The sequence below is a fragment of the Arvicanthis niloticus genome, chromosome 7 (assembly GCF_011762505.2).
Source record: "Arvicanthis niloticus isolate mArvNil1 chromosome 7, mArvNil1.pat.X, whole genome shotgun sequence".
NCBI classification, from domain to species: Eukaryota; Metazoa; Chordata; class Mammalia; order Rodentia; family Muridae; genus Arvicanthis; species Arvicanthis niloticus.
Window position 1 is genome coordinate 19,587,256 of NC_047664.1, and position 24,297 is coordinate 19,611,552.

Genomic DNA, 24,297 nt, shown 5'->3' on the forward strand with positions numbered 1-24,297 from the left:
TGCACATCTCCTTCCTAACACTAATGAAGACTTCATCAATGGAGAGGTGAGTCATTTGCATATAATTGTAAAGTGGAAGAAAAAAAAAAATCAAAATACTGCCAAATACTTTTAACTATTTCTGTGTAGATCTACTACAGATATGATCCATAAGATTAAGTTTTGATAATTAACATATGAAATCTCAACTCTAGAACTTAGGAGAACCAGGAGATCACCCTCCATTTGAGGCCGTAATGTTCTACAGCAATCAGTTCTGGGTTACCCAGAGTTATACAGTGACTCTTGCTCAATAAAAGCAAAACAAAACTAATTTGTTTGTGTAATTTTGGGCCAAGGTAAATCATTTTTAGAATGAACATTTATCTTTACTTTTAAGGACTAGCAGATAAAGGCAGTCCATACTGGTAAGAAATAGTATAAACAGTGTGAGAAAATTAGAGCAAATAAAAATACAATATATGACTACTGTTGAAGACCAAATTGAGTATTTTTTAAAACTTTAAGATATGCTTATTACACATACCAAATTCACCTGTTTTAAATGAAATGTTTCCAATGTATTTAAAAAACATTTCCATCACTTCAGAACAATCCTATTTGTTGGTCCATTTGCAGTAAGTCAATCCTTATTCTCACTTCCAGTTTTATTAGTCTACTTCTGTCTCCATAATTTATCAATTTATAGACATTTCAGATAAACAGAATTACATGATAATATTATTTTTCATTGCACTTTGAGGAATACAAGCAGATCCAAGCTCTGAACCATGGCCTCTGTGCATGCTACATGCAAAGCTTTCATTCAGTATCTTCTACACCTGCACAGTGCTATACTACATTTGTACTTAGGTAGGTGTTGTGTGGATATATGTATGCAAATATAGAGATGAACACGTATGGAGACTAGAGGTTTATGCTGAGTGTCTTGCCTAACTGCTCTCTATCTAAAATACTGAACCAAGAGCTCACCAATTCAGCTATTCTAGCCATGCAGTTTGTTCCAAGGATAGCCTCCCTGTCTTTGCCTTCCAAGTACAGGAGTCCAGCAAGGCCCATTTGGTACTCCAATTGGATTGGAGATCCAAACTCCAATCCTTATGTTTACATGCCCAGCACTGAACACACAGTCATCTTCCCAGCCCTACAGTTCTGTTTGCTTGGTTTTAGTTTTGCTTATGTCATAATACATAAAATACTTTGCCTATCTGCCAGGCTCTTTTATACTGTAATTTATATTCATAATCCTTTCCTTTTTGCTTTTTTGTGATGTGAATTAAACATCAGACCTCATTCATGTGGGCCAAGACCTCTATCACTGAGTTTCATTCTCTTTTATTGCTGAATATTGTTTCATGATATAAATTAACCAAACTTTTTTTTTTTCATTATGGTTGTGTAGGTATGTCTGTGTAGATAAATGATGTGTGCCTGCCTAGTGCCTGTGGAGACCAAAGAGGGCAATAGATTCTTTCAAGCTGGAGTTACAAGTGGTTGTGAACCACCCAATGTGGGTTTGTGAACCAAACTTAGGTCTTCTAGAAAAACATAAGTGCTCTTAACTGTCCAGAACCAATAAATCCAATTTTCTATACATTTTCTAGGCTTATTAAGTGGTAGTATGTAGGGGTTGGGGGATTTAGCTCAGTGGTAGAGTGCAAGGGCTAGGTTCAGTCCTCAGCTCTGAAAAAAAAAAAAGAAAAGAAAAGAAAAGAAAAAGGAAAATGTAAACAAAATTGGCGATTTTGCCAGGCAGTGGTGGCACATGCCTTTAATCCCAGCACTTGGGAGGCAGAGGCAGACGGATTTCTGAGTTCTCATCTACAGAGTGAGTTCCAGGACATCCGAAGCTATACAGAGAAACCCTGTCTCGGAAAAACAAAATAAAACAAAAACAACAACAACAACAAAAAGATTGAAGGTCATTATACTCGATTTATGTTTTGCTTTAGAGAAGTGTCTACTTGTTACTACATTTGTTTTATAGCTGTGTAGTGACCAACTAGTATTTCATTAAGGCTTTATTATGTCTTGTACCCCACTCCTTTTTTCTCACATTTGTTGGGAAATCAAGGATCCTCCTTAGTCTACCTACCAAATGTTAGAATTAGAGGCATGTACTACCACACCCATCTCTGCTTCATGTATTTGAGCTTCTTGTCAGGTTAAATACATGTGTGTGTGCATGTCTGTGGAAGTCCAAAGAGTGTTAACACTCTGGAAATGACGTTACAGTACTTGGAAGCACCCAAAACGGGTACCAAGAATTGAATGCAGAACTCTGAAAGACAGTGCTCTTAACCACTGAGCCATCTCTCCAGCTCCAGTATATTGTTTTTCCTTAAAATTTTTTTTAACATATACTCATCTGGGGAGTATGTGTGTGTGTGCATGTACACATGTACACTGCTGATCATAAAGGCCAGAGGCATGCATGAGGTGCAGTTACAGGTGGCTCCAGTCAACTCACATGGGACCTCTGGAAGAGAAGCAACTGCTCCTAACCATTAACCATCTCTCTAGCACTTAGGTATATGGTTTTGTTTTGTTTAAAAAAAAAAAAAAAAAAAAAAAAAACAAGTTTGAACATATTGTTCCATTAAAAGCTCAAGGCACAAGGTAAAGATTTCCAATAAACACTGCAAATCAAAGTCACAACTATATTTATATATAAGCAGTAACAAATTGGTCTACTTCAGCCAAGGCATAGTGGCACACACTTTTAATCCCAGTATTTAGAAGGCAGAAATAGACAGATCTAAGGCCAACCTGGTCTACACAGTGAGTTCCAGGACAGCCAAGAGTACAGTCTTATTTTTTTTAACATTTAACTCTGTATTAATTAATGCTCCTACTTACGTTTCTGTGTCGGATACCAATGATTCATTATTGCACACATCATTGAAAGTATGAAGCTGATTCTAAGATTAAAGAAAAGGAATTAAGGTTTATCCTTTTAAAAACAAAACTATTAGCAAGTGGCAAGAAACAAAATAAACCCATTACATATATAAAAACACAACTGATAAGACTACAATTATAAAATAGAAGACATAAAACCATAAGTATACTACTTTATCATGCTAAATACCAAAATTATTTCCAATAGAAACATTTATGCTTTTATTTCATTAAAGACATTCAAGAAAATAATACTGAGTAAAGAAAAGGAAGTCAATCCAATCTAGTCAGAACACCATCTGTCATCACAGACTAGTCTCAGGAAAGGCTTCTTCCTAGGCCACACTGGCTTGAGATTTATCTAACAAAAATGCCAGAAGCACTTTCTGTATTTACAAACCCAATACCTAAGTAAGCTAAATCACTTTAGATTTTCAGTGTTCTGACATTACAAAAGCTACATGAGAATTGGAAAGAAGTAAAGCTAGTGAGAAGCAGAGGAAACAGAGCACACTGTTCTAAAGGAGTCAACCACTTGTCTTCAGCAAACTATTAACCCAACACTTGGCCCTCACCTATTCCCACCACGACAGATTCAAGCACACAGGTTATTATGATTCACCCACTTTAAGTAGTAATTGATAATGTAGTTAAATGTGCCTGCTACTCAAACAACTATGGCTTTTGCCTGAAAATTAACTCTTAATAATCACTGCCAACTCTTTTTCTTTCTTAAATCATTGTCTTCAATGCAGATGAGATGAGAACCATTAAAGAGGTTATGGTATAGACACCTGTGATTCAAGTACTCAACAGGCAGAAGCAGGAAATCCTAAATTTAAAGCCATTTTGGGCTATACAGCCAAAACATGGATCAAATTCATGATTTTTTTTTTGCAAACAACAATAATATAATAATATAAAAACAGCCAGATGTGGTAGTACACTCCTGCAATCCTAGCAGCCAAAATGTCCAAGCAGAAATGTCAGGCATTTAAAACCAGCCTTGGCTACATGGTGAGTTCAGATTGGTCTGGGACCATCTCATAACACTGTCTTAGAAAAACTTTAAAAAGGCTCAATAATTATTGCCATCCAAGTATACGGACCTTAATTTGGATCCAACATTTAAAAAGCTGGATACAACAGCAGTTTTATCAACACAGTGCTACAGAAGTGGCCAAGAAAAATGCCCAAGATTTTGTGGCCAGCCACTCTAGTTCAACCCCATACACTTCAGATTCATTAAGAGAATCTATTTCAGAGACAGAGAGAGAAAGCAACTGAGATGTCACAGATATCAACCTCTGCCCTCACACACATGAATGAATATGTATACACATACATACATACCACATACATATACAGCACACACACACACAAATGGAAACAGGTAGGCTGGCACACTTGTGTAATCCAAGGTGAAGCAGATAGCTAGCGCCTGAGTGCAGGAATTCAAGACCAGCTTTGACAATACAGTAAGACACTGGCTAAAAGAATAATACAAACAAAATAAGCTGTGTGACAATGATGAGACCCTGATCTCATTTTTTAGATCAAACAAACCCAAAGCACAAATAAAAGCTTTACTCTTAGTTTTAAAGATTTATTTTATGAGTGTTTGCTGGCATATATGTAAATGTACTACCATAAACAGGCATCAGATGTCATGGGGCTGGACTTGTCAGCCTACATATGGGTGATGAGAATCAAACCAGGTCCTTCAAGGATAACAAATGCTCTTAAAACACTGTCATTTCTTTGGTCCTCACTGGTCTCATTGTTAAAATAAGAAAATACAGAAATTATTTGTGAAGGCAGTACAAAACGATGCATGCATTAAGCCTAGCATAATAAAGTCCTTCTCTACTATCATTACATTTGTCTAGCAAGCACACAAAAGAGTTACCAAAAACAAAGGAAGCATTGCTTACTGTTATCTGACTCAATCCAGCCAACCTCATGGTCAGAGTTGGTGACATAAAGTACTTAAATGCAAGGTCTAGACTTTCCTTATCAAAGCACAGTGTTGTGTCCAATGGCTCTTTCACTGTACTCCACATTAGGTCAGCCATATTACGAGCCGCACTCTGTCGTAACTCCTGATCAGAGAGCTTGCATAAATACCTAATGATTCAAAAACAGAAAGCACACAAACTCACCAGACACTTCTGAAAGAAAATCCCAACAGAAATTCACCAACATTCCTTTGCTCCAAACCTCCATTTTACGTATGAGGTCCCTAGAATCTTTACACTTACTTTCAATTTACAATTTTTACATTTATTTATTGTGTGTGTAAGCATGTGGGAGTGTGCCACAACATGGGTGTGAAGGTCAAAAGACAACTTATGGATTTGGTTCTTTCTGCCACTTACATAGGTCACAGTGGACAGAACTTGGGGCATCAGACTTTACTTCCATCCACTAAGCCATTTAGCGAGCTGCAATTTAATCTCTTTTAATTAATACTTTAAAGAACCTCTTAATTGTGAAAACATATCACTGCTTAGATTCTAGCCTGACCTCACAACTGCAAAGGACCAAGTCATTTATCATTGGGCGCTCCATAATGCTTTGTCACTCTCTAAAATCTGTCATATTAACAGTTCCAGTTTTAGTGATTACCAGCTGACTTCATAAGAAACAGCACATTTCCTTCCTAAACACTAGCAAACATTGTTACATTGTTAAGGTGTGCATTCAAAGCATTGGGGTTTTTTTTTGTTTGTTTTTCTTCTAAAAACCAATAAACATGATTTTTAAAAAAAAAATTGTCAGGACCTCACTCACAGCTGTGTGTGTTAATTCTCTGTTATCCAACCTTTCAACACCTTGGGATCTGTAAACATGTCACACATGCCTTTCATTGCTACATGTGCAAGTGTTTACAATGTGACTCCAACACTGCTCCCATCAAAAGGTATCTTTCTTTTACCCTACTGAATATTGACTTTGCCAGAGAATTTGCTTTTACCACGGAGGTATCAACAAACATGACTGATATAAGAAAGCTTACAGCTACTGAGCTTGTCCTTTACTGTTACAAACTCTTCCACTGTTAAAAAGAAGAGACAAATTAAGACTACTTCATGACAGACCAATCTCTGACTAACCAACTGAGATCAAGCAACTATCAAACATGAATGAGTATCCTATTTCCCAACATCATTTAGGCTGCTAACCACAAAACAAGGTTATCCTCACCATCCAGTTTCAGTCAAGCCAGTCCAAACCAGTTGAATTATCTATCCTACTAAGTATGAGAAATAATAAACACCCCTTCTTTACAGCACTAAGTATGAGGCAGAGGCTGTTTGCTTACAAAGCAAAACAACTGATGCAGGGCTTCACCCTAGACTCATCTATGTTTTCTTTCTTTCCTCTTTAAGTGACCTCATTTGTTCTATTAGTTTTTGAATACTGTTCTTATGCTGACAATGAGGTTAGGAGAGGTTTTCATGTATGCACGAGTGTGGTGTGTGTATCATATGCCTGTGTGTACACAACCATACATGTGTCTGGAGGGCAGAGGTCAATGTGGGATATCTTCAACTGCTCTCTGTAGCACTTTTACTTCTTTATCTATCTACTTATTTATTTAAGTATTTATTTATCTTATGTCTCTGTTTTGCCTGTTTGTATGTCTGAGTACCATTTGCATGCCTGGTGCCTGAAAAGTCCAGAATGGAATGTCTGTCATCAGTTCTCCTAGGACTGGAGTTGCACAGTTATAGAAATTAAATCCAGCTCCCTGAATGGCTGGCTGATCAGTGAGATCTAGGAATTTGTTTCTACTTTTTTCTATCTGAACAGGGCAACTGAACTCAAGCCTGCTGATGTCAAATCCCTAGACCTTTCTTCTGAACTGAAAGTTCATGCTTTCAATTTGCCAATATCACATTAATGACACAAAAGTCTTACCTAAGCTTTGTCGGTCTTTTCTGTCACTGTTAATGATATCCAGAGCAAAAGAAAAATCTAAGACAGGGTGGTTTTTTTGTGTCATCTGTAATGTTACTTTTTCTTTTTTCTTTGTTTTAAATTAGGCTTAATCATTTTATGTGTTTTGCATATATATATATATATATATATATATATATATACACATATATATATATATATATATATATACATATATATATATATATATATATATATATATCATACCCGTGCTTAATGCCAATAGAGGGCAGAAGAATGTACTGGAATACTTGAAACTGGAATTACAGATGGCTATGAGCCACCATGTGGGTGCTAGAAATTGAACCCAAGTCCTTTGCAAGAGCAGCCAGTGCTCTTAATTATTGAGTTATCTCTCCAGGCCTTGCACTGGTACCTTTTTCTGTATAGCCCCATCATTGCTAGTCTTAGTGATTTTATTTTCACTTAATATATCTATTTTCAATATAGCCATCAATAATCTGGGTATAACTAATGTAATTTTTATCTACAACATGGCACTGAATTTTTAAACTAGTCCCTTAGATTCTAATAAATTCTCTATAGAATTTAAAATGAAAACTTTATTAAAAGGCAAATTGGTCTTTTAAAAACTATTATGACTCATTTACCCCACTGGTAAACCCAAATAATGCCAGTAGCCTACAAGGATCTGTCCTTGCTAAGCCTGTCCTTGCTAAGTACTGTAACTTCTATCATGAACCCCTCCCCTCCGTACACAGCAGCCTCACACCATCCACTTCCGAATCTCCTTTGTCAGATTATTTCTGAGTCTTTGTCCCTACATTTTTTTTTCTCCTAGAATATATCTCTGATATCACATGATTAGCTGGTTCACATCCTTTACGTTTGCATATACGTATCATATTACGATACGTATATGGCTCTTAGCACATCCAATAGATCCTGATACTCTGATATTCTCAAACACCTCTAACAGTATCAGGAAAAATAGTACTAAAACTTTACAAATGAATGAATGAGGAAAAATTGCAAAGAACTCCTGATTTTTAATTTTAAAAAATTAATTCTAAGAACTTGCACAGGTCATATCTAAGCTATACAACATATCATCTTAGGCTAACAATAAAACTTAAATTCATTTCCACCTCAAAAAGACCTTTCTCATTGCCAAAATTTAACTTACATGTGTTCATATGTACAAAAGTGTGTTTGAAGAGGTTGGCAATATCATTCTTACAGAGCCCAACACTTCTTCACTTTTTCTTTGAAATGAGGTCTCTCGTTGCCTGGAACTTCATCAAATCAGCTTGGGAAGGAGGGGGTCCCGCTTACCAGTTTTCAATTACCATCTAACCTACAAGCATTTGCTGTCATGCCTGGGTCTTTATATGATCTCAGGTTCTCACACTTGTACAAGTGCTATACAAACAAATTCCCTTCTACAGGCCTTACTGCACCCAGTACTTATTACAGTCCACAATTCTTACTGTTCCTATTTCTTTCCTGATACTTATCCTATGTACTTCTGATCTCTTATATACTGTAACAAGTTACTTTCTTTGGATTTTTTTTTGCTTGTTTTATTTTTTTTTAAGTTATTTACTTTACATATATGAGTACACTGTAGCTACCTTCAGACACACCAGAAGAGGGTATCAGATCACATTACAGATGGTTGTGAACCACCTTGTGGTTGCTGGGAATTGAACTCAAGACCTCTGGAAGAGCAGTCAGTGTTCTTAATCACTGAGCCATCACTCCAGCCCAACAAGTTACTTTCTAAATAAGCTGTTGGTAACATAATATTTAAAACTACTTACTGAATGAAATCAGTAAAAACATAATAAATCTGCTTAGTTCTTCCTAAACTCACATGGAAAAAACAAGACTAGGCTGGGCAATGGTAGCACATGCCTTTAATCCCAGTACTTGGGAGGCAGGGGCAGGTAGATTTCTGAGTTCGAGGCCAGCCTGGTCTACAGAGTAAGTTGCAGGACAGCCAGGGCTACACAGAGAAACCCTGTCTCAAAAAACAAAACAAAAAAACCAAGACAAAAAAATAAACAACAACAAAAAAAAAAAAAAAAAAAAAAAAAAACAAGACTAAGTAATTTTCCAAAATATAAATATCAAGTATAAACTCATACACATGTATAAAAATTACTATACACTTATTTATAAACTACAATCTTCCCTAGAGGATATATCTGCAAGGGTCTTTCAAAAGCAACAAAATTGTTATAAACTGTTTAATTTTATTATTATAAATTTACTTAATTAAGAAACTTAGAACACTTACCTGATAACATACGTTCTAAAAGGAATAATATGCTGCATGACAGCAGGGATGTGCAGCCATATCCTAATCTATAAGTAAATATAAAGAAAACAATGTATAGTTAAAATGTAAGACATTTCAGAATCTTCCAATTAATTTAAAACAAAAGCAATTAATATTTGGCTGCCTCTAAAACCCCACATATTTTGTTTATAAACTGTAAATAGTGATAAGCTATAAAAAATTAATTCCATCAATTAATCTAACTCATTAGTATAAAATCAACTTGAATAATACTAAAATCCTTATCTCTTTGTATATGGCAACTATAACTTCAAGTAATGAACTGGCTTTGTAATAAAACCATCTCATCCTTCGTTTCAAATCATTTTAAGTTCTATAATTTCAATATCCATGTGAGACAAATATATTTCACAGTTGCATGCTCATTACAGTATCAGTAACCCAGAAGAGGGTGATCTGGTTACACCATGCACCACTCCACTAATCGCCAGGGTTGAACTGACAGATGGAGCTTGCTAGGGGAGTGCACCCTTCTGTCCTCACCATTCCATATGTATCTTTCACAAAGCTGTAGCACTCCACTATCAAGTCATGACCCTCCAATATGAATAGAAGAGTTCTTCCATGTAAAACGCATGGAGGGTGGACCATTATGGTGCATGTGTCCCTAACCCCAGTAGTTGGAGGCTGAGGCAAGGATCTCTGTGAGTTTGAGAGAAGCCTGTTCAACACAGTGAGTTCCAGGTCAGTCAGAACTACGGTCCTGTCTCAACAAAATATATAAACAAACAAACATACATACATACATATACACACACACACATATATATGACCAAATAGATGTATATATATATATACATATATGAAATAGGAGCTGAACAAACAGCTTATTCCCCTTACACACACACAAAATGTAATTTTAAAAAATTTTTATTTACTTTATGTGTATGAGTGTTTTGCTTGCATATATGCCTGCATGTATCATGTGCATCCTAAATCTGGAGTTCTATATAGTTGTGAACTGCCTGCCATGTGGGTCTAGGAATCAAACCAGGTCCTCTGTAAGAACAAGAAGTGCTCTTAACCTCTGAATCATCTGTCTAGACACTAAAAATTGTTTAAAGAAATATTTGCCCCACTTATAAAAGCCTGAACAATGTAAAGATTAAGCCAAATTAAAGTGAAGCTTAAATGCAACCAATTGAGGTTTATGTGCAAACTGTAAAAGATGACTCAAGATAACAGATACAAAACAAGCTCAAAGGCTCTAAAAAAATGGCATGGGCACTGTGCTTGCCCTTCCAGAAAAAAATATTTCTACAAAGCTCTAGAAATTAGGATAGAAAACAACCTAAAGGATGATATTACATATGAATATGCTTTTCAGATTTACCTTTGCTAACTCTTCGTGCTAATAAAATTCTGGTACACCTCTAACTATGTGTTAAGTATCTTCCCTAATACAGGAAAAATGCTCTCTGCTCCCGAAAGCTTAATGACAGAGCTATTTTAACAAAGTAGCAAAATAAAATTCTTAGCAAAAAAACCTGTCAACCTACTGTTTGATCTGGCATGCAGGTTATGTGAAATTACGTAATCTTAAACTAATTTTTTATATTCAAAAGCCTCTGTTCCTCCACTTGTAAAAACAGTCCATTTTTAAGAAAGCTGGGAGAGCCGGGCGGTGGTGGCGCATGCCTTTAATCCCAGCACTTGGGAGGCAGAGGCAGTGAGTTCCAGGATAGCCAGGGCTACACAGAGAAACCCTGTCTCAAAAAAAAAAAAAAAAAAAGCAAGCAAGCAAGCAAGCAAGCTGGGAGAGGCAAGATCTCATGATGTAGTATCTCTAGCTGGCTTGGGACTCACTATATAGTCTAGGCTGCCCTACAACTCAGAAGTGCATCTACCTGTCCCTCTCAAGTTCTGGCATTAAAGGATGAACCACCACACCTGGACGGAGCAGTGTCAACAGAGTTCAGTTTGTCCTATCCACCATAACAAGCTCACATCTGATTGTGCTTTTACTGAATAATATAAGCTACACTGTTTTTGAAAGCATATTATTTGTAAAGTTTATTTTTTGTCTTCCTAGTTTGAGAGGGAAAATTTTCAGAAAAGAGTTAAGAATTAAGAAAAAATACTATAGCTAGAACCAAATTTAACCTAACAGTGGGTCTTAGAAGGCCAACCTCCTCTTCTATGTTCTACTACTCCAATATGTGATAAATGTCGGGAAGCTTCCTTTCCTAAAGACTTAAAATGTCAGCCTGGCAGTGGTGGCGCACACCTTTAATCCCAGCACTTGGGAGGCAGAGGCAGGTGGAGGCAGAGGCTGAGTTCGAGGCCAGCTTGGTCTACAGAGTGAGTCCAGGACAGCCAGGACTATACAGAGAAACCCTGTCTCGAAGAAAAAAAAAAGAAATTTTAAGACTTAAAAAGTCAGCAAAAAATGATAAGTTTTTTAAAAGTTTCTTTTCTTTCTGTAGCTAGATCTATTGCTTCTAAGAAAAGATCTGTACAAGTGAGCTACTTGTACAAAAAATAGAAATCCATTAACTATCAGACTAAGAACTGCTAGAGCCAGCCAGGTATGGTGGTGTAAACTTTTAATCCCAAAACTTGGGAAAGAAAGACAGGTGGATCTCTGAAATGGAAAGGCAGCCTGGATAGCAATCTCCAGGCAGCCAGGACTACATAGAGAGACTCTAGTCTCCAAGAAATAAAATAAATTTAATAATAATATAGGACTGGAGAGATGGATCAGTGGTTAAGAGCACTGACTGCTCTTCCAGAGGTCCTGAGTTCAATTCCCAGCAACCACATGGTGGCTCACAATCATCTGTAATGGGATCTGGTGCCCTCTTCTGGTGTGTCTGAAGACAGTGACAGTGTACTCATATAAATAAATGAGTATTTAAAATAATAATAATAATAATAATAACAACAACAATTAATAATACTTAGTTTCTTAAATTTTCTTTCTGTGTCGTTAAGTAAAACTCCAGCCTCTAGTTTTACTATCATACAAACTTAACATTGTAAGTTTAAATTCTAAAAGACTGCAGTCACCACTCGTAAAGCTACTTTCCCTCAGAAAGTCAATCACCCTATTGGGGCACACCTTTAATGCAAGTATGCAGATCTCTGAACTCCAGACCAGAGCTACACAGCAAGACACCCCACACACTCCCTCCCAAAAAGTGAACTACTCTAAAATAGACTTAATAATCTAGTTCCCAGAAAATATAGCTATTCTTTTGTGGGACATCTGATTTACACTGTAAAAGAAATAAGGACTCATTAAGGCCAGTCTATCTGTGCTAGATTGTGTAGGAGGATTTGGACGTTACTGTTTTTCTTTATAGGGAAAGAGTTCCTTTATCCTGTATTTTATTCTGTGTGAAAGCTCATGTAAATGTATAAATTCCCCAATAGGGACAAGCTTCAAGAAAAAAAATGCACACAAACAGTGTTAAGGACAGACAGGAATGGTTCACATAAGCCAGGGGCATGACAAGTTTGAGGTCAGACTAAGCTAAGTAACAATTTCAAACACAAAAACAAAGCAAACAACAAATTACAGTTTATATAATGACCTAACAGAAGAAACTACTGTGTCCCAGCTGGACATGACATACCCATAAAAATTCTGAAATGTACAATGCCCAATCAAATTTACTAAAGACACTGTCTAGTAAACTGTGAGACTGGACTGCACTCTGTAGACCACACACTATCCTTGAACTCACACTTCATCTGCCTCTGCAGTGGCAGGATTAAAGAAAGGTATGTGTCTCCATGTCCAGCATCACTTCGTCTTTACTTATAAAGTCCAAAAAGGATCAAAGTACCCAAAGCAGATTTTTTAATAAGCTAAAATTTCTAATGTTTATCTGCTTTTAATTAGATAAACTGTTTCTCAATTGTTTTAGTTTCTCAGAAAGGCTCACATGGCCCAAGCTGTACTCAAACCTGCTTTGTAGCCAAGGCTGGGCTTAAACTCCATCCTCTTCGTTAACTTTTAAAGGACAAACACAAGGCAAGAGGAAGCACCAAAGTGAACACAACTTCTATTGACAAAATTAGATTGACTGTTAAATAACTGATAGCTAAAATGAGTAATATTAAGTAGTTACTAAGTGCTTATTTACACATCAAGTGCTACTATACCAACTTTCAACTGAGTTTCCTTCCTTTTAAATCTTTCCTTATTGTGTAAGTACAGACACCAGCATGCCACGGCATGTGCAGAGACATCAAACAATGAATATCTCTTAGATCATGTTTCCTCCTGCAACCTTATGAAATCTCAAGACCGTATAACTAAGGCCATCCATCATGCCTGCCACAAGCACCTCACCTTACCAGATCAAGAATGCTTTTACTGTTAAACACCATTTAATTTCATGTTACAGAATCCTCTGAGGAAGACATCATGATCATTTTCATTTTAAGATTAAAAGTTAGCATTTTAAACTAAAATTTAAAATCCAGGAAAAGGAAAGGCAACAGGATCTCTCAGAGTCCAAAGTCAGCCAAGCCTGTATCAGTAGACCTTGCCTAACACACGCAAGAAGTCAAAATGGTACACAGTAGAAACATGCTACATTCACTTTTTCTATATAAAATTTTTTTCAACATATAAAAAAAAAACCCATGGAATTATGGATATAAAAATGATTTTGGGCTGGGCAGTTGTGGTGCAAGCCTTTAATCCCAGCACTTGGGAGGCAAAGGCAGGCGGATTTCTGAGTTCGAGGCCAGCCTGGTCTACAGAGTGAGTTCCAGGACAGCCAGGACTACACAGAAAAACCCTGTCTCGAAACCCCCCCCCCCCAAATGATCTTGGTAAAAATCACTTATTTAAATTACAAACACATGCAGGTACACATATGCAGTAAATCTGAGCAACACCAGTGTCCTCCCTTTCCAATGCACAATGGCACTATAAGGTTACCACTGGAAACATTGCAACACAATATTGGCCAAGGACTTTCCATACACTGTTTTTATTTTATATAGATTTTATTTAAATAATAGAAAAGTTTAGGTTTTGGTTAAGTTACATCTAACTTCATCTGTACTCTTTCTAAAATAACCACAGTAAGTTATTAAAGGCTGACTATACAGATAATAAAATTACTTTTCTGATAAAAATTTTCACTATGCCTCACAGTTCTGACAGTACAAAGGGAAAAAGCCACATTACATCATCATATGTAATGCAGAGGAAGTCAGACATACTTCAATAGTGAAGCAGATAAACGTCATTTACAGAACACAGAACATTAGTTAACAGAAAGATTTCCCAGGACAAAATCCTAGACAAAGGTTAATTTCAACACAAGCCAACCTACCTTTGACTTTATATAAAAGAGGTAAGGGCAAACTTTACCTATTTTAAATTTAAAAATTGAATAATTTTATTCACATTATAATTTCATTACCTTTTAAAAATAGACTTATATGTTTAGTTTTTAAATTATATAAAAATTAATTACACATGCAAACTAATCAGAACCTGTGATTTCTAAACAAAAAAAAAAAAATCATGACATTGACATGTAGAATATTATACTAAAAAAATTCAAGAATAATTCCAAACAATACTTACATTAGAAACAACTGTAATAAATGCATGTGCTATAAGAAATGGTAAAGTTTCAGGAGTCCCATATTCAAAGCAATCCTTCATGAGAGAAAGGCCATTTTTCCCACAAAACAGACAGACATAACGAAGCAAATGCAAGGGTACTTCTACATCCTATAAAAACAAAAGCGTATCCTTATTAAACTTATTAAAAGTCATTTTATGAGCAATATTGAATCACTGTCAGATGTAAAAACTTAAAAGACAACATATAGAACATAAAAGATACTTACATTCATATCACAAAATGCCCCTAATATGTTACTTTCTTGTGTCGATATATCCTAATTAAAAAAAAAAAAAAAAAGTAATTGTTAGACCATTATTAAATGATCTAGAAAACATAAAATTTTCTACATCTTCTAAAATCTCAAGATTTTACAGCCACAGGCAGCAACATCCCCTCCTGAGGTTACGGTACCTCATCTCTGCAGTGCTCTCACAGCCAGTCCGTAGCACACACTGTACACTTTTCCTCCTCCTGCCTAGGCTTCTTTCATAGTACCTGCCAGGGGTCAGGCAAGGATTCTACAACTCAGCCACACCCCTTTCTTTTTCTTTTTTTTCCTTGTTTTGGAGATAGGATCTCACTGTGGAAGGCCAGAATGGCCTTGAATTCCTAAATTTGCTGTCTCCATATTCATTATAGTTGTGCATAACCACACTGGGCTTATTTTTCCTTCTTAAATAAAACCAATTTAAACAATGTAAGCTTTCCTTTACAATCAGGGTGAGTATCTGTTAGGCAGAAAATGCTGTTCAGTGGCAGAGCGCCTGCTTAGCATGTAGAAGGCCCTAGGCTGGATCATTACCACTTGGGAGGCACACTTCAAAAGAGGCAGGGGGATTCTTATAATTTGTATTTATAAGAATTAGGTGATTTTCAAACTACACTCATAAATTCTTGAGATGTACTCCAGAGAGTGTGTGTTCTATATATAAGACTGACTACCCAAAGCACACTCGTTGGTGACCATATGAACAAATATGTTTACAGAAGGGTAAACAGTACTTATCAATACTTAAAATATGAACTGCTTTAGACTTGCAGACCATCTTTTGAATATTTCAGCCTTAAGAAGTACCGAGAGAAATGCTGGAAATTGTATGTGTAATCATGTTCACCAAAACTAAATTAAACTAATACTGGTAAATCAGATAAGTAAACCCCAATTTCAGAGAACCTATCAGAAAGAAACTCTCTAAAAACTGAGATGTCAGGGGGAAATGGAGAAAGGGGATAACATCTGAAATATAAGTAAAATACCCAATGAAAAAAATATTTTAAAAAAAAACTGAGATGTTGTAAAAGTTTGACTAAACTGTAAGCATATGACATATAAGTTAGACCTTTAAGAAACTGCTCAAAGCTAGGAGGTGGTGGCACTCGTCTTCAATCCGCAGAACTCCAAAGGCAGAGTCAGGTGGATCTCTGAGTGTGAGGCCAGCCTAATCTACATACAGAGAGAGTGAGTTCCAGGACAGCCAGGGCTACACAAAGAAACACAGTCTTAGAAAAACAAAAAAAGACTTGTTGAAAATTTTTAGAAAAAAAATTTTTAAATCGATCTGTATGTTCAAGAAAAGAAAGCAGCCAGGCGGTGGTGGCTCACACCTTTAATCCTAACTCTGGTGCCAGAGGCAGAGTTGGAAGCCAGACTGGCCTACACAGTGACTTCTAGGATAGCCACAGCTACATAGAGAAACCCTGTCTAGGAAAAAAAAAGTAAGTATTAATACTATTATATTTATTTAAGAACAAAAATTATGATCAGGACCTGATTATCAAAATTATTTAAGGGGCTGGAGAGATGGCTCAGCGGTTAAGAGCACTGACTGCTCTTCCAGAGGTCCTGAGTTCAATTCCCAGCAACCACATGGTGGCTCACAACCATCTGTAATGGGGTCTGATGCCCTCTTCTGGTGTGTCTGAAGTCAGCTACAGTGTACTTACATACATAAAATAAATCCTTTAAAAAAAAAAAAAATTATTTAAAAGCAGGATCATACAGCTCTAGAGAGGTGGCTCAGTGGTTAAGGGCACTGACTGCTCTTCCAGAGGACGCACATGGTGGCTCACAATTGTCTATACCTCCAAGATCTGACACTCACAGAGACATACATGCAAGCAAAACACCAGTGCACATAAAATAAAAAGGTAAATACATTAAAAAAAAAAACAAAAACAGGACCATGCTATTGGACAGCACAGGCTGGCTAGAAGTTCAATCTAGTTTCGGTTTCCTAAAGCTAGCATTTCAAGTGTGCAGTACACAATTTAGGGAGAGATTAGAGTGGAATTTGAGACAGGGTCTCACATAGTCTAGGCTGGCTTTGAATTCCCAAAGCAGCCAAGGATGACCTTGAACTTCTAATCCTACTCTCATTTTGCCAAGAGCTGAAATCTGAAATAATAGATGTGGACCAATTATATATTTCTTTTTACATAGTCTGTAATAATATATACTAATTAGGTAAAAAGCAGTGTTTTGCCACTGTGCAAGCATTGAAAAAATATATTAAGGTTCAAGTCTTTTAAAGTTTTTATTTTGTATATTCTGTTCTTAATTTGTCGCACTATACATACACTCATCATTCATTCTTTCTTTCTTTGCCATTACCTGTTTCACATAAAGAAGAATTGTTAAAAGAATCTGAAAATGACTGGCAAATCAGCACTCTCAGAACACTGCAACTGAATTAAAATTACCTAAGAAGTAAACACATTTTGCAAAATAGGTATACCAAAACTAACGTTCTAATACCAGAGCCTCAAATTACACTCAATAAAATGTTTATAGTTAAGGATATAATTCAGTGACAGAGCACTTCTCCAGTATATTTAAAGCTGTGGGTTCCAGTCTCAGCAAAAGCAGGAGAACTTCCAGAGTTAAAGAACTCCTGTGGCACCATGAAAGTACCAAGTCACTGACTAAGAACCATGCTGGAATACTAGTGTGGAATACTAGTACAGAACACAAACACAGAAACTCTGAAAAGGTTTCTATCCTGATATATAACAGTTTCCTTATGACCTAGTTCAACACAGAGACCAGAGCAACTGTCTTCCTAGTCCTGGTTATCATTCTGCCTGTTCCTTCCCAATACCATAGGTACATACAGCCAAGCCCAGATAAGGATTACACTGTAAAACCTATGTTTATCAAATAAAATTATACTACATTTTTAGAAGCAAACAAAACATTTTTTTTAATGGGCAATTAAAAAGTGAAGTAATTCTATATCTAATAGCAAATACTGTTCAGTAACTGAGCCATAGGGAACTGGAGGTTACCCAGAATTAAAGGTGGGCTTTAAGTCAGGAGTACTTAAATTCATAGTAGTTATATAATTCTGGGACAACACTAAAAACAAGAGGAAAACCTTATGAGATATCTCAGAGGTGCTTGCTGCCAAGACTGACAACTTGAGTTCAGTCTTCAGAATCCTCATGGTAAAAAGTAGGAACTGAGTCTTAAAAGTCTCCTCTAATCTCAAGGAATTCTTGAAAACACATACACAGGGACATACATACACTAGACAAAATAATAACATGCAATAAAAAAACTTTAAAAAATTGTTTTATGCCAGGCCGTGGTGGGCACACCTTTAATCCCAGCACCTGGGAGGCAGAGGCAAGTGGATCTCTGAGTTCGAGGACAGCCTGGTCTACAGAGTGAGTTCCAGGACAGCCAAGGTTACACAGAGAAACCCTGTCTCGAAAAACCAAAAAATTGTTTTATGACAAGATCCCGCTATGCAGCCTTAAACGGCCTCAGAATGTGCCATCATATCCAGTTTTGAAGAGGTAATTTATTTTTTCAGAAACAGTCTAATATGAAGTCTCCATGAAGGCATCAAGCTCACTAATCAAGTGTGACCTTAAATTCCTGATCCTCCAACTCCCCAAAATTAGGATTATGTGCACAAACCTTCCCAAAACTAGAAGCATGAAACACCGACCCCAGGTTACAAAGAAGTAGTAATCACAATCAGAACTTTGTGCATGTTAGACAAGCACTATACCAGCTGGGCTACAACGTTGTTATGTGTAGTGTTTGTGTGTGTGTGTGTGTGTGTGTGTGTGTGTGTGTGTGTGTGTGTGTGCGCGTGCGCGCGCGCACATGTGTGTAGTGTGTATGTGCATGTGTGTATGCATGTGTAGTGTGTGTGTGTGTGCACACACGCGCACACTCCAAAAAACTAGCAGTTAGTAAAAAGATACCAAACACTTGAGTTCAAGGTTATCTTTGCCACATATTGAGTTCAAAGACAGCCTGAGCTACACAAAATTCTCCTTAAAAGAGGTAGAGGATGCAGCAAGACTTCAAACTGTCAAGATACATGAATACTGTTTGTATCATCATACCATGTATACATACACTAACAAAAGTATTGACCCTTCTCCTCTCTACAAATTTCTTTTGCTTGAGTTAAGAGTCCTAGCTGTCCTGGAACTCACTGCATAGACCAGGCAACCCTCTGCTTCTCAAGTGCTAAGATTAAAGGTATGGAGCACAACATCCAGCCCCCAAGAATTAGAGGGACTTAAGAGATAGCTCAGCTCTTAAAAGTACTTGCTGTAGGAACTGGAGAGATGGATCAGCAGTTAAGAGCACCAACTCTTCCAGAGGATCAGGATATAATTCCCAGCTCACTATACCTCTGCAACTCCAAGAGCTGACATCTTCACACAGACATACATGGGGGCAAAACACCAATGCACTTAAAATAATTTTTAAAAAGTACTTGCTGTTGCCAGGTGATGGTGTATACCAGCACTGAGGCAGAGGCAGAAGGATCTCTGCAGGAGGATCTTTGAGTCTGAGACCAGTCTGAACTACAGACCAAGTTCTAGGTCAACCGGGGCTATAGAGAACCGCTGTCTTGAAAAACACATTATAAAAACAAGTGTCTGCTGTGATGGCCAAGGTTTGGTTCTCAGCACCCGTGACACCTGACACCAGCTGTAACTCCAGTTCCAGGGAGTCCAGTGCATACAGTGCATATATGTTACAATTGCTATGTAAACTACCCAAGCATAATATGTACTATATATTATATGTACATGCAGATGAAGTATCACACATACATCCTTTATCTGGGGAGAAATCAGGTCATATTATGTCGTCCCTCCCATCTGAGTATACTAAAACAGCTGTAACAATAGTCATGTGTCACTGCATTTTTGCTTCTACAATTTCTTTTTTGTGGTTTTGAGACAGGGTTTCTCTGTGTAGCCCCGGCTGTCCTGGAACTCACTCTGTAGACCAGGCTGGCCTCAAACTCAGAAATCCATCTGCTTCTGCCTCCCAAGCGCTAGGATTAAAGGCTGGGGCCAACACTGCCCAGCACTTCTACAAGTTTTATAACCATTTAAATTAAAAAATAAAATTTAGAACACTAGGACAGTAAATCATTTCCCAGAATTACTAATAACTATACCCTACTCCCATAATATTCCCTATTTCCAGTCACTAAGTATTTTTAAAGATTTTTAACTTTTACCAAAGCATGGTGACATACAAAGCAGGCCACTTGAGCCCCACTAGTTCAAGACCAGCTGTAAATAATACAGCAAGACACAAAAAAATAGTTAATAACTCAGGACTGGGAGTTGTGTCTCAGTGAGAGCACTGGCCTATCACACATGAAACCTATTCAAACCCTATTACTGCCCCTCCTATCATACGTATGTACATGTGCAAACGTGTATATATACATATACATATGCATGCACGCATACCACTCAGCTTTAAAAGTAATGCTAGGAAGGAAGAAGGGAAGGGAACTACAAAGAGTCTCCTAAGTTTAAAACCTATTAAACATTTACTGTGAATAAATAATTAGTTCAAACTATCAAGAAATTGTGTTGTATATTATAAGCCCAAATTCTAGGACTTCACAGCAGTACACAACAGAAATACGGGAAAATCTTTCAATGTCTGTTAGCCCAGAAAATGCGTCCTCCATTTAATAAGGGGACTGACCAGTCTTCTAGTCATGGTATCAAAATATGAACAATATGAATTTTGAAACATTTCCTTATTAAAGATTTTAACAAGTTGGGTCTCTTAAAAATAAAAATTCAAGTAAAAGATTTAATCAGGAAAAAAATTGCACAAGAATAAAAGGTAAAGCTAGACGGTCTATGAACTCAAAGAAAAAAAAGTGTGGTCCTGACAGCACACACCACAACTCCAGAGCTTAAAAAGCGGAGGCAAGAAAATTTGTGAGCTGAAGGCCAATGTAGGCTACATAGTGAGACCTTGTCTAATAAGCAGCAGAAAGGTAAACTAGAAATTAAGGGCCACTGCACTGCTTTCTAAGCACTGGCCTTAAAACAATTGTCCGGCCGGGCGGTGGTGGTGCACGCCTTTAATCCCAGCACTTGGGAGGCAGAGGCAGGAGGATTTCTGAGTTCGAGGCCAGCCTGGTCTACAGAGTGAGCTCCAGGACAGCCAGGGCTACACAGAGAAACCCTGTCTCAAAAAAACAAACAAACAAACAAACAAAAAAAACAAACAAAAAACAAACAAACAAAAAAACCAAAAAAATTGTTGGTATATATCATCACATTTATAAATACATAGAAGCTAACTCTATAATATATGTAAACTACACTAAGATTCTGTACTTTCTGAAACTGACGATTAACGGTTGTTACATAATCACTAGGCTAGAAATCACACATTTTAGGGCATTTTTAACAATGAATAAGAATAGAACATTTAAAAGCATATATGCCTATATAAAAGTCAATACAAAACTCCTTTAAGGTTATTTTTCAGAAAGATAATTTTATTAAAGTTTTAATAAAATTTTTAATAGAATTTCAATAAAGTAATTTTACCTCAAATATTTTATGAAACCATTACTTTCAAACAAGTAACCACATGGTATTATCTTGAAAAATAGCAATAACAAGATGCTTTACTACAAACAAAAAGTATAAACACTGACTGTAACATTTACAGATTATGATTTCTAAAAAGAAAAAAAAATCACTGATTAAACTGACTTTAAGAACAAAACATCAGATTTAGTATTACTTATTGTGCTCTCATAAAAATTCCTTTTTGGTCTGTGTCTTGAGCCAAGGTCTGACCCTGAAGCCTAAACTGCTCTAGAGACGTACTACATACAGTTGGCCTACCTATGCTGGCCTCAACCTTTATTCTCCTGCCTCAGTCTCCTGAGAACTGGGATAAAGGCATGAGCTACCACATCCAGTTTCACTAAAAACATTTAACTAGCAGGGTAAGGAGGAAAAGCTAGGCGATCTCATGTCAGACTTCCAGGCCAACATGTCTATAGTGCAAGCTCCAGGCCAGCCAAGTAGCTACAAAATAAGGGTCTGCTCCAAAAACTAATTAATTAATTGAATAAAATTAATTTCTAAATAAACTTCATATATCTACATTTCTAATGAAAGTATTTCTAGTATCTTTCCATATCAATTTGAGGCTGAAAACAAAATTTATACTGTATTCTAAAGATTAAATTTTTAAAAATTTTAGACTGATTTTCATCTCATGTCTGTGGCTGTTTTGCCTACATGTGATTCTGTGCACCATATACAAACAGTGCTTTCATAGGCATGGGATCCCTGGAACAGCTAGGTGCTGGGAATCCAACTTGAGTCCTCTGGAAGAGCAGCCAGCACTCTTAACTACTGAACGATCTCTACAGTCCCTAAAGATTAAAGGCTAGTATTTTTTTTTTAATTCTGACATTTTGAGGGATATTAATGTATCTTATTATATATTCTTTACAAAGTTTCTACACAGAAACATACTAAATTCTAAAAGAAAACACAACCTACTTCAAAATGTTCTTATCAGTATTTCTAATAGGGGTAATAGCCATTTAATGGGCTGTTTTCTCAATACAGTTTGAAAATATTGCAATAAAGGACTTATTTTTCAGGTGAAGAAAAGTTTATAAGTATGGAAGTTACAGAATATGCAAGCTGGCAAAAATAAAAATAAAAACAATAAAGCTGGACGGTGCTGGTGAATTTAACCCCAGCACTCACGGTTAGGGAGACAGAGGCAGGCATATCTCTGAGTTCAAAGCCTATGCAGTGTACAGAGCAAGTGACAGAATAGCCTGTTACAGGTGCACGGAGTAACCCTGTCTCAAAACACCAAGAGGGAGGGAGGGAGGGAGGGAGGGAGGGAGGGAGGGAGGGAGGGAGGGAGGGAGGGAGGGAGGGAGGGAGGGAGGGAAGGAGAAAAGGAGGGAGGGAGGGAGGGAGGGAGGGAGGGAGGGAAGGAAGGAAGGAGAAAAGGAGGGAGGGAGGGAGGAAAGAAAGGAGGGAGGGAGGGAGGGAAGGAAGGAAGGAGAAAAGGAGGGAGGGAGGGAGGGAAGGAAGGAGGGAGGGAGGGAGGGAAGGAAGGAGAGAAGTAGGGAGGGAGGGAGGGAAGGAAGGAGGGAGGGAGGGAGGGAGAGAGGGAGGGAGGGAGGAAAAGGGGGAGGCAAAGAGACAGACAATAAATTCCAGCACCCAGGAGGCAAAACCAGGCAGATCTCTGAGTCTGATGCCAGCTTGGCCTACATAGCACACTGCAGACCAGCCAGCACTCTATAGTGAAACTCTATCAATAAATGGATGGGTGGCTAGATGATGGGAGCACGTGGCAGATTCCCATCTCAGTATTGTAAGAAGCAGATAATCCAAGACAAAAACAAGGACTAGGGAGACAGCTTAGTTGACAGGTACATGACAAGAGCACAAAGCCTGTATCTGACCCCAGCACAGCAGACATGGTAATCTATACTTATAACCCTAGCAGTCAGGGTGAAGAAGGAGCTCAGCTCAAGGTCATCTTCCACTACACAAGTCTGAGGCGAACTTGAACCCAGTTTACAACAATAATAAAAACCACAACACTTTGCCTTTCCTCCCCATCTAGAGGTGGAATTTATAATTTTCTTCACCATCCCTTTGACTGTTGAATGCCCTTATGAATTGTATCAGTCACCAAAATGTAACAAAACTCATCCATGCCACTTCAGTGGCACCCAGGACGCCTTAGGGCATCTACTTTCCTCTATCTCAAGCACTCCTAAAACCACAACGTGGGGAAGCTTGCCCACCTGCATAGGAGCAGTAGCCATGGAAGAAAATACAAGGAACCATGCACAGAGCAGCCAGACTGCTGAGACTCTGACCTTAACCAATGTAGAGCCACACAAACTTGGTAAGTGCTCCTGTTCTAAGAGAATGGCAAGTAATAAATTATTGCACTGAGGCAAGTACATCACCACATATTCTCAGCTCCTGCTTTCTATAAATATAATTATCTTTACAAATTATAAGTTATTAAATTTCTGAAATGCTCATAAAAATAGCACAAGTGTTAAGCAGCTTGACTTACAAAAAATACTATTTAAAGCGTATATATAACTTATTAAGCTCTACTTATTAATGAAAAATTTTAGTCTGACATGTTTCTAAGAATAAACGTAAAAACTCGAGGTTTTTTTTTTTTTTTTTTTTTTTTTTTTTTAG

The 24,297-nt window shown here is 37.2% G+C and overlaps 1 protein-coding gene across 7 annotated transcripts in view; it reads right to left on the reverse strand.

The window, feature by feature from the left end:
* Positions 1 to 24,297, reverse strand: part of Usp34 (ubiquitin specific peptidase 34) — a 180,158-nt gene that overhangs the window by 128,962 nt on the left and 26,899 nt on the right. For all 7 annotated transcript variants that reach the window (XM_076938022.1, XM_034508486.2, XM_076938019.1 and 4 more), the window contains 5 exons: positions 15,014 to 15,064; positions 14,745 to 14,894; positions 9,128 to 9,195; positions 4,836 to 5,028; positions 2,860 to 2,921 (listed from right to left, as the gene is read on the reverse strand). In XM_076938022.1, coding sequence (XP_076794137.1) covers positions 2,860 to 2,921; positions 4,836 to 5,028; positions 9,128 to 9,195; positions 14,745 to 14,894; positions 15,014 to 15,064 — 524 coding nt within the window. The remainder of the gene's footprint in view (positions 1 to 2,859; positions 2,922 to 4,835; positions 5,029 to 9,127; positions 9,196 to 14,744; positions 14,895 to 15,013; positions 15,065 to 24,297) is intronic.